A 12,102-nucleotide genomic window follows, 5' to 3' on the forward strand; every position below is an offset into this window, starting at 1 on the left:
AAAAGTGTTTAAAATGATTTTATTAAGAATCTAATTAATATCAGCATATATTTTAATATACATAGAAAAAAGGGAATTACCTATGAGACAATGTATCTTATGTACAGTTCTTTTTTTTTGCCATGATGTATAACTTACTGCTTTTTGTTTTGTTTTCATTTTGTATAATTAAGATAAAACATGATAGTACCAATGTGGCCCTGTTTTTCTAAACCTCTTACTACTTTCTTTATTTCCTTTTAATTTTGCATCTACATACTTTTCTTATTTTCTTCCTTTTTTGGTATCACTATCACTATTGGCCTTCCTCCAAAAAGAAGAAAAAGTCTCTTCAAACTCCCTCCCTATAATAAATAAGTACAGTCATACAAAGCAAAATGCACACTGACTGTGAAAATTTGTGACTATAAATATCAATGAAAAGATTCAGAGGCACCTGATATTCTCTGTATTAACAAATCAGTTTTATTATTGCAGAGATAAACAATAACGTATGAAGACTTGCTTATTTAGTTACACATTTTCAAGTATACCTTTGAACTGTATATAGAGTACACTTGTAAAGATTAGTAAATCTTGGTTGTCACTATTTTGGGGGGTTGTAATAACCTTTCATGATTGTTTTTATTCTCGTAAGCATCTTTCCTTGAAAACTGATCCCTGAATATTTTTTAAAAACTGGCACCTGTTTCAGATTTCTTTATGCTTGTCAAAAAAAAAGTTTAAGAACTAAAATGAAAATTAAATAGGAATAGGAATAGAGACTGCACCTGTGATTTCATTGCTATTAGAATCTTCTGGGTAGGGAACATTTCATGCCAATGCAAGTCAGCACTTTCTCTAGAATTTGTAGTCTTAAGAGTTGCCTCAGGCACTAAGAGGGGTTAAGTGACTAGTCCAAGGTCGCTCAGCCATTATGTTTCAGAGGTAAAACTTGAACCAAAGTATTCCTGTTTTCAAGAATGGCTATTCCCTATATCACACATAAATATTTCCTTCAATTTTTACCTTAAAACTATCAAATTGCGAGGGTTCAGTTTTGGGTAAATCATTGCACTTATTTAAAAGGATCAATCAGTGTAGAATGTTCATAATTATCCTTTTGGAATTTTATTAAGTCTCAAAAACATTATTATGACATACTGTCCTTTTTTCTGTGAAGATACCACAGCTGGTAAAGGCAAATGAGTTTGATTTTTGTCACAATGATAGTGACAGATTATTCATAATTTATGGGCTATATGGGTTCCATTACCGTGAAACAAAACCATTGTGACCTGACCCATTTAGCTTTATCAATAATATGCTCCAGCTAATTGGGTTAATTGATAGTAAAAATTACTTTAATGAGGTTTTCAACAGAAATACTAGACAACTTTTTGAGAAAGCTATGAGTCTGGCTAGTCTTTGTAAAGTGTCTCTAATGGCTTTTTTTTTTTCCAGGTTATCAGTGTTCCAGAATGTGTTCTCAAAGCCAATGACTGTACTCAAACAGAATATAAAATAGTTGCTAACGCGTTCTGCAATGCTTTACAGGCTGTTGCTTGCTCTCTAGAGCATGATAAGGGTAAAATTCTTGCTGATAGGAAGTATGGACACTTTTGGTCAGTTCAACCAGATTTTCCCCCTAATGTGAAATGGCAAGATTTGGTTTCAAAATGTGGTTGTGGACTCTGCAGTAACAAGGAAGAACTAAATTGGTGCCTCTTACAAAGTATTCATTCTGCTTCCCAAAACTCTCCTCTTCAGCAACCCACAAACTCCCTCAAAGATCATCTGACTTTGGACTGTTTTACTGCAAAACTTCATGGCTTACAAGTTGCTGTGGAAACAGCCAGTTTGATTTTGGATCTTTCCTATGTCATAGAAGATAAGAACTGACCCAAATTTTAAGTTCATTATTTTTTAAAGTATGTTTATGTGAAAAAAATCTTAAATTTCAAGGTAGAAAAAAATGAACATATTAATAAGTCATTCTCAAAACCTTGCACATTTCATGATCTCATTTGGCCATTTAAAGTGAGCAAAATTTCATTTAAATGGAGGTGTTAACAATAAACCTATAAAATATTGTTAATGTAACTTGGAAATTATGTAAATTTCATGGATTCTGTACAACATTTTACTTTACCTTGAATATTTCCTCATTTAGAGTTATCTTTCAATAAATATGAAATAAAGAAAAGTATTAGCTTGTTCTCATTCCAGTTTTGACAGGAGTTTTACAAATATTGATTATGTATTAATTCTGTACAATATTAAAGTCAATCCCAAAGCAATAGCATGCTTCTCTAATCTAAAAAATATGAAACCTATACACACTAGTTTGTTTTTCAAATATCACCTGAGAATAGATACATGGATGTGATTGATGGCTTTAAATACAAGACCAGATTTGACTACATAACTATTTCATATCACAATTTTCGCTTCATAGAAAATTTGTAATGATGAGCAGATGTTGGAAAGAATATTTGTGTGCAGTCACTCAAAGATTAGACTCAAGTGAAACAATTAAACAATTATTTTTATTTTATTCCAGTAACAAATTTACACACAAGCTTTCCAAAGCTCCATGATTCATGTTGTCATTCTCCTCTCTTTGCCCTCCTGGAGTTGGACAAGCAATTTCACTGGGTTATACATGTATTATGTATATGTTATTCATTTTAATAAGAGAATAATCTTATAAAACCAAAACTATGTCATATATCCAAATAAGTGATAAGTCATATGTTTTCATCTGCATTTCTGCTCCAATAGTTCTTTCTCTAGAAGTGGATAGCATTCTTTTTCATAAGTCCCTCAGAATTTCCCATAGCAAAGTATCACATTTGATCATCCCACAGTATTTCAGTTACTTTGTATAACTTTCTGGTTCTGTTTATTTTGCTCAGAATCAGTTCATGTAGGTCTTTCCAGTGAAACAATTTTTTAAAAAACACCTTAGAATTTGGAGTGGCAGTAGTATCCAAGGCAATGACAGAAACAACGGAAGAAAACTGAGAAGGGCCCTTCCTGTGGGGCTTGAGAAAGGACCATAAACACATTAAAAATTACAATGTACATATGAAAAAATGAGGAATATTTAATATAAAGAAACTTTGATTACATAGTCTGTAGTCCAAACAGAAATGCTGATATTTGGGAATTATCACAAAGTGAGTTCAAGGTAGAACAATAAATTTACTGAATAGTTAGAAGAAATAGTCGGTTTTCATTGCTATATTAAAGAATAGGGAAATATTTTATAATATTGGTCGAGTGTTTTATGTCCGCAGAGATTTAAAGATCAAAATCCTGTTTGTGAATAAATGGGATTGATTTTTAAATGCTTCCTTCCCAGACTCATAATGCAAATAAATAAATAAAATTGGCTTTAAATCATAAGCAGAGTAAAGAGAGAAAAAAACCCTCAGAAAGTCCAGCTTTTGATCTCCCCAAATTGTCATTATATTTATTGAAAAGTTAGCTAAGCCAGGAGGTTTCACAAAATATTTCTCTAAAGTTTTACCTCTTTTACTATCAAAAGTTAAAAGAGAAAAAGGATGGAAAATAGTTTTCTAAAAAGTAACTCTTTGAGGATCTGTCATAAGTGAAAAAATTCCCACAAAGGATCATTTTAAGACTGACAGCTTATCTTTGTATCTTTTCTGTCCTTCCAAAGAAGATGAACTTCAAAGTGAAAACAAAGGAACAGTGTTCTTTCTCCAACTAATTTTGTGTTTTTCGCACAACCTGTGTAGAGGCAAGGAATTTTAGGTTCAATTTAGATTTTATTTTATTACTTAAATTTTTAAAAATAGGAATTATCATGCTATGGTCCCCTCTGCCTGATATTCCATTGCCAATAGAAAGCTGAAGGAAATGACCAGGGGTAAATAATGATTATCTTCCTGAACACCAAGTTTGTAAATGGTGGTGAAATTAAGGACTAGATATTGGATGAGGAGAGAGATCAAATTTGAAGTCAAGAAATCTTGACTTCTACAAGCAAATAATAAGAGAATAAAAGACAGATGAAAACCAAGAAGTTAACAGCATATGATTGAAAAATATATTAAGGAGGATGTTACAGCTTTAGAGGAGGCGACATTCCAATCATTGAGCCAAAACAAGGCCTACTTGTGACTGAAATCTTACTCATCAAGAAGTGGTAGAATATAGAAACAACCTCTTGGGACTCTGAAATTAATTTAAATTAACTTTTCTTTTATAGGAATATGCTCATTTTAATATCCAGAACTGACCCTTAGTCAACACAAAGCTGAGGAAAACGGGCTTATAGGAGGCAGTTAATTCCATAGGAGCAATCTTATAAATTATTGCCATCAGCTAAACAATGCTACAAAAAGATACTCATGATTTTATAGGGGAATCAGATAATTTTGTGTATGTTTATATGCTCTATATTCATCTAATATTTCCACTTGTAACTTGTAATAAAAGAATATTTTCATTTAGATATGCTAAATCATTATCCATATGAGTGATTTCCCCACAAAAATGCATAAATTGCCCATTCCTAACCTAATTTCTTATCAGATTATTCTTGGTTTCATTTAATTTATATAGTCAAGACTATTTAGTGTTCTACAAGGTAGTAAAGAAATACAAAGCTTAATAAATTATGATGCACAATACTTAAAACTATAAATGCTATCATTTTTAGAATTTTTGAAAAAACAGAAATATTCTTCAGGGAACTCTTAAAATTAAAGCAAAATCACATGGTTTGATGACACATTGTATATTATAGAAAGTATTATATATAAAATAGGATTATATAATCAGTGTAGTTCCTTGGGGAAGTCCTGTTAGTTAAGCTAATCATTTCAGATAAATATAATCTGTGGGGAAATTGTCAAGGAGACTAAGCATCTCAGACAGAATAATATTTCAGCTGTCAAAATATGCTTATCTCCAGTCTCAGTGAAAAGGGATTGTTTTAACTATCTGATATCTGGGTTAATTTTTTCATGCAGTTAAATATTTCCATGTATTGCTTATGTTACATAATTCATTCTGATTCTTTGCTTTAGGCCACATCTTCCTAACTTAATGGTGTCTAAGCCTGGTGTTTTAAGAAGGACAACGGTTAGCCTATATTCTCAGATTAGATTTATCAAACTTTTCATTTAGGGTTTTGAAGGGAAGAGTAAACATTTATAGTTTGCTACTAAGTTAAGGATACATCATATGTAGGCTTGTTTCTTCTTGGTAAGTTAAAGGAACAGATTTTTTTTTAAGGAGGCATGACATTACTTTTAATATGATTGTGATTTAAAGAAGTATTAAAAATCATTTTCAAGATTGTTCTATTAAGAATTCACACTTAAATGTGTGGAGTAATTCCTTCAAGTAACTACCTAAATCTTATTTTTTTTTTTAGTATATTTTTATTTGGCACAAATCTAAAATGTCCTGGGAAGTGCCTATGTTAGTGTTTTCACAAAACAGTTTATTACAATACACTGGCAAAAAAAAATGATATTTTCTTTGCAAAGTGAGGGTTTTGCGTTGCTATTGATTTCCCACTCCCAAGATGGATAGAAACATTATCTAATATAAAAGGAAACTCTTAATCCCTTTCTCTAATTTAACTGGGAACATTGAGGTCCTTTTACCATAAAGATGTATAAATATACCATCTGGCTCGCAAATTAAATGTAAGGGTCAAATTAGGAGTCTTGACAAACTAAGAGAGCAGCTTTTAATAACTTAAGTTTTTCATGGGTAGGATGAGCTAACATAATAAAAATGACAATCCTACCCAAATTAATTTACTTATTTAGTGCCATACCCATTGAACTACCAAAAAACGTTTTTATTGAATTAGAAAAAAACATAACAACATTTATTTGTGTAAGAGTAATTTTAGGATTGTGACTCAAAGATCAAGGATATCTAGGGAAATAATGAAAAAAAAAATGCGAAGGAAGGTGGCCTTGCAGTCCCAGATCTCAAACTACACTATAAAGCAGTGGTCATCAAAACAATATGGTGCTGGCTAAGAGACAGAAAGGAGGATCAGTGGAATAGACTTGGGGTAAGTGACCTCAGCAAGACAGTCTATGATAAGCCCAAAGATACCAGCTTTGGGGACAAAAATCCCCTATTTGATAAAAAAAAAAAACTGCTGAGAAAATTGGAAGACAGTATGGGGGAGATTGGGGTTGGAACAACATCTCACACCCTACACCAAGATAAACTCAGAATGGGTGAATGACGTTAATATAAAGAAGGAAACTAAGTAAATTAGGTGAACACAGAATATTATACTTGTCAGATCTTTGAGAAAGGAAAGATTTTAAAACCAAGCAAGAGTTAGAAAAAAAATCACAAAATGTAAAATAAATAATTTTGATTACATCAAATTAAAAAGGTTTTGTACAAACAAAACCAATGCAACCAAAATTAGAAGGGAAGCAACAAATTGGGAAACAAACTTCATAACAAAAACCTCTGACAAAGATCTAATTTCTCAAATTTATAAGGAGCTAAATCAATTGTATAAAAAATCAAGCCATTCTCCAATTGATAAATGGGCAAGGGACATGAATAGGCGATCTTCAGTTAAAGAAATCAAAACTATTATTAAGCACATGAAAAAGTGTTCTAAATCTCTTATAATCAGAGAGATGCAAATCAAAACAACTCTGAGGTATCACCTCATACCTAGCAGACTGGTCAACATGACAGAAAGTAATGAATGCTGAAGGATGTGGCAAAGTTGGAACATTAATGCGTTGCTGGTGGAGTTGTGAATTGATCCAACCATTTTGAAGGGCAGTTTGGAAGGATGCCCAAAGGGTGCTAAAAGACTCCCTACCTTTTCACCCAGCCATAGCATTGCTGGGTTTGTACCCCAAAAAGATAATAAGGAAAATGACTGTACAAGAATATTCGTAGCTGTGCTCTTTGTGGTGGCAAAAAATTGGAAAATGAAGGGATGCCCTTCACTTGGGGAATGGCTGAACAAATTGTGGTATCTGTTGGTGATGGAATACTATTGTGCTCAAAGGAATAATAAAGTGGAGGAATTCCATGGGGACTGGAACAACCTCCAGGAATTGATGCAGAGTGAGAGGAGCAGAACCAAGAGAACATTGTACACAGAGACTGATACATTGTGGTATAATCGAACGTAATGGACTTCTCCATTAGTGGCAATGCAGTGATCCTGAACAACCTGGAAGGATCTATGAGAAAGAACACTATCCACATGCAGAGGGAAAAACTGGGAGTAGAAACACTGAAGAAAAACAACTGCTTGATTACATGGGTTGAAGGGATATGGTTGGGGATGTAGACTCTAAATGAACATCCTAGTGTAAACAACAACAACATGCAAATAGGTTCTCATCAGGGACACATGTAATACCCAGTGGAATTGTGTGGCTATGAAAGTGTCAGGGAAGGGGAGGGAGGGAAAGAATATGATTCTCATAACCAAGGAATAATGTTCTAAATTGACTAAATAAAATTTAAAAAAATAAAATAAAATAACAAATTTTAATGAGAACATAGTAGAGTTGTAAATTAGTATTATTCCTTTAAGCCAGAGAAAAGAAAACTTCAGGCAGCTTTTAACAATTAACAACTTAGTTTTGTTAAAATAGAGATAGTAAAAGAATATAGTAAAATGAATAGAGTAAGGGAAATATAGGAAAGAAGTAGAAAAAGAAATTGCCTAATACCCAACTAGCTACCCTATAACAACCTATATACATATAACTGCCTATAACTACTGTTAGAGAAAGTCCAGCTGATCACCCTTAAGCTCAGCTAACCAGGCAGAATAACCCCCAATGACTAACTACCAACTACCAACCACCTCTCAACTCAAAAAAGGTCAAAAAGCCAAAAGTCCCTCTCATTTCTGACATAACATAACATTGACCTTTTATATCCCTTCTTACTTCACTTCCTATCTCTCTGGTTTCTACTTCCTTTCACTGTGGGTTGGTATATCTTTATATGTCTCTATGGTAAAAGGACCTCAAGGCTAGTTAAATTAAAGAAAAGGATTAAGAATTCCCTTTTACACTAATGAATTTGACAGTTTTTTTAAAGCTTATATCATCTGGTCCTAAGGACACATATATGTATTTCCTTCCTAAGTATGGTTAATCTCCTCAGAAGAGAAATATTCTCTGGGTTTGTAGAATTTTCCAGTCAGCTTTTCTTATCAAGTCATTTTATATGTGTTGTAAAGATTAAAATTAATATCCAATACTCCATTATATTTAATAATATTTATTAAATATTTATCTTGAAGTATAAGTAAAGCTAGCAAAAAACCAAGAGCCACTCCCTCCTCCACATGGATCCGGAGAGCGAATGTGGGCGGAAAACAGAAACTCCAAAAACTCCAACCAAATAAGGAGATGCTTACTTGGAAATGGAAAGGGGGATTGTGGGAAATGTAGTCTCTAGGGTTCAAGATTCTAAATCAATACACTGTATTGCTATCTTCTTTGAATAACATATTGTTGCAGCTGAAGATAGTGAGTCTTTCATAATGATAATAGAGAGGATACAGTAAATAGATGAGACCTATAATTCTTACATTATTCTCTAGCCATGCTGATACTTTTACTTTATTCTGCTTTTTATTACCTAATATTTCTCACCTATATTACCTGTAAAGCATATTGAGCAAAAATGCAAGCACTTTACAGTTTTGTTTATTTTATTTGGTCATTAAAACATTAAACAAACCTTAATTCTTAAAATAAGATAATCTTTTTTTTTTTCTTTTTCCAAGTCCAAGGAAATGATCATGGAAATGATGGGGGGCTGGGGGTGGGAATCTTATTTAAAAAAAATTATGGGTAAAACCAAGTCTAAAATTTGTGGAATTCTACTGGAAAGGGACATATTCAGCCATTGGTTTAACTCTGATGTCTTCTTATTGAATTAGAAACTTAAGGTAAAGTGGGTATAATCTTGCTATTCTGAGCACTAAATGAAATTGCTTTGTTTTTGTATTCTCTCTGATTGATTAATCCAACTAAAAAAAAAAACCCTACACTTTACATCTATCCATCAGAGAATTTATGAACACTATTTCAAATGAATGGTTTCAATGGGCTACCTTTAAGAAAAGAAGGGAAGATTCTTTGCAAGAAAATTTGTCCTTAATGGCATTTCATCATCTTGTATTAAGCCACTGTTCTTAATTTTTGTGTTATAATATATTTATTTTATGTATGCAATAGATAAATGAGTAACTCCAATGAGGTCCTATCTTCATTTTATAATAGTATTAAAACTTTGAGAAAGGCCAGGTGTCCAATCTCACCTGTAATACCTGTAAGTCATGTTGAACTTTTTTGTATTGAATATAATAAAACTGAAATGTCTATCACCGGAGAATTATTATACATGCCATTCTTATATGATATGATTTTTGCAGAAAACATTAGCCTGAATCATAGAAATCTTATTCTAGGTGCATTTCTAGCATGTGGGCAAAATGTTTTGAAATACAAATTCTGGGCCTTTCAGATTCTCCTTTTGCTTTTGTCTTGGTCAACCCAAGAGAAGTTTTTCTTTTGTTTGCATGTTTTTTTTTTTTTTAACACTAATATTTGGAATTTGTTTATTAGTCCCGAAACAGTACATTTAGCATAACAAAGATTTTAGGTAATTACAGTTTAGAAAACCAAAGGACCTGAACAAAGTTCCTTGCCTTCTGTATCTCATAATAACTATAATGACTTATGCCAGATAGAAGAGAATCATAAGTGGCTATACATAAGGAGATTGATTATAAACAGCTCTATATATATCTTTTATATATATATATAAAATGTACATATATATGTTATATAGAGGGTACGGAACACTAGTTAGGAGGAAAGGTTAAATAGAACCATATAGACCAAAACATTCTCATACGTAATTCAGTGCTAGGCCATATATGATAAGTGGTACAGCAACTTGGAGGGTTGATTTGTGCAATAACATTAATTTTGAACCCCTAGAATCTACCATGTAACTTAGCTCTAAGGAAAGCATGCATTGGACATGGCAATGAGTAATAACGTGAACTGTTTGGCGGTAGGCAGCATGTGTCCTAGATCCCAGGACAGGTAAGCCTTGACTTGGCAATTTCTAGGTATAGAAGAACAGAGTCAACAGCCTCAAGTGGAGCTGTTTGTTTGGGTATTGTATAACTGTATTCAAGTCAGAACCACACAAACATCAGAACCATTTGATTGACTTCTATTGTGGCAAATCTTGATTCTGTCAGGTATATGTGAACCTTTTAGGTCATTTGTATATACATCCAAAACAGGAGACTCCTTTAGGTCTAATAGTAGTTTTTTATATTTTTCCTTTTTAAAGAGCTTATCAGCATTCCCAACTCTGCTTGTTGCCCTATATATAACCCAAGAGGATAGAAGATATTTCTACACAGTTCCTATTAAGGTCGTAGTAGCCACAGAGCAAGGACCCAGACCCCCAATTTATTATTCAAATGTGTTGCTAGAATAATTTCTGGGAGCAAGTATAGTAGGTTCACTCATGCAGGTGTTGGGCATTTTTCAGATGGCCCAAAAGGATTTCAGAAGCCTCCTGAATACATGGAAGATAAAAACAATCAAGAAGGTCCTTTCAGTATTTCCCACATTTAAGATTGAATAAGATTAACATTTTTTATATTCCTAAATTGTTAAATAATTTTATCGTAGAATTATTTTGTAACAAATGCTAAAAGATTAATTTTTAAAGGCTTGGGGCATGGAATTTTTGTTTTAAAAAAATAAAAGGAAAAAGGTAACTCCAGACCCATTCATTATACAGATGTCATCAAGGAAGATCTGCCCTAGAAGCTAAGTAACAGCCTCCAGCTCCTCAGTGGGGTCTGCTTCTAGATTCCAGGTGGGATCGTTTACCAGATGTCAGCACAACAGTAGGGTCTCCAGGCTCAGAAAATGTCCTCTTGTAGCTCCTCCCATTTGGAACTCCCCGCTGCCATTTGCAGATGTCACCATTCAAAATGTCTTGAATATGTTGTACAATGAGGTTGATAGCAACCATGTTGTCAACCCCTCGAGGGATGATCACATCAGCATACTTCTTAGTCGGTAGGCAGAATTCCTCAAAGGCTGGTTTGACAAAGGTGGTGTACTGTGTTAGGATCTGCTCCAAATCTCTCCCACGGTTCATATCTCGGAGAACTCTACGAGACAGCCTCACATCTGAGTCGGTGTCAACAAAGAGTCGAAGATGAAACATGTCCCGGATCTCTTGACTATAGAATACCAAAATGCCCTCAAACAGAACCACATCCGCAGGGTAAACCACAGTTGTCTCCAGTAACCTTGAATGGGTCACAAAATCATAGATCGGGACCTCAACGGTTTTGCCCTCCACAATGTGTTTCAGGGTCATGCGCATCAAATCATTATCAAAAGCATCTGGGTGGTCAAAGTTGTACTGGCCCTTCAGTGCCTTGGCCTTCTGCTCGGCGGTCAGGACTTTATAGAACCTGTCCTGGCTTAGGATGACCAGCTTGCGCTGTCGGTGGTCTACTTCATGCTGGCCCAGCAGTTCCATGATCTTCTCGCACACTGTGGACTTTCCGCTGGCCGTGCCACCGCTCACCCCGATCAGGAAGGGTCGCTGGTGAGGGCGCTCCTGCTCCGCAGCGGCCGCCCCGCCGCCGCCGCTATCCGAGGCCATGGCCAGTTAGTCTTCCCTGCATCGGCTTCCCCTCCTTTCCCCAGCTCTAGCTGGCCCGACCGCTTCCAGAACCTGTTTGCATGTTTTTAAAAACATTTTACCAGAAAACAAATCTGTGTTATTCAAGTGGATTGATTTCTGGCTTTCCATGTTTTCTTTGTTTGCATGCATTATAAAGCAATGCATTGTTGATATAAGTATTAAGAATCTCATGTTTGACTTATTTTAAAACTTTTAAGTAAACCTGAAACATTTGCAGATTGGTTTGTGACAGAATTTTTATTTCAGACCACCAAGTAAATTAACACATCTTTAATTTCTGAGCCAGCGCATTACAATTAATAGCATCTTAAGATTCTCAAGTTACTATTGAAGGTAAACTGGAAATGTGAAAGTATTTATTTG

General features: G+C 34.1%; 2 protein-coding genes across 2 annotated transcripts in view; one reads left to right on the forward strand and one right to left on the reverse strand.

Annotated features, from left to right (window-relative positions):
• Nucleotides 1–2,185, forward strand: part of MKKS (MKKS centrosomal shuttling protein) — a 29,384-nt gene extending 27,199 nt beyond the window's left edge. Inside the window, exon 4 of the mRNA XM_007476687.2 lies at nucleotides 1,444–2,185. Coding sequence (XP_007476749.2) covers nucleotides 1,444–1,881 — 438 coding nt within the window. The 3' untranslated portion in view covers nucleotides 1,882–2,185. The remainder of the gene's footprint in view (nucleotides 1–1,443) is intronic.
• A 7,405-nt stretch (nucleotides 2,186–9,590) lies between these two features.
• LOC130456558 (uridine-cytidine kinase 1) lies at nucleotides 9,591–11,763 on the reverse strand. The gene has a single exon (XM_056813887.1). It carries the CDS (start codon nucleotides 11,695–11,697, stop codon nucleotides 10,867–10,869), a length of 831 nt encoding a protein of 276 aa, XP_056669865.1. The 5' UTR covers nucleotides 11,698–11,763; the 3' UTR covers nucleotides 9,591–10,866.
• Between the last annotated feature and the right edge of the window lie 339 nt (nucleotides 11,764–12,102).

The sequence above is a fragment of the Monodelphis domestica genome, chromosome 1 (assembly GCF_027887165.1).
Source record: "Monodelphis domestica isolate mMonDom1 chromosome 1, mMonDom1.pri, whole genome shotgun sequence".
NCBI lineage: Eukaryota > Metazoa > Chordata > Mammalia > Didelphimorphia > Didelphidae > Monodelphis > Monodelphis domestica.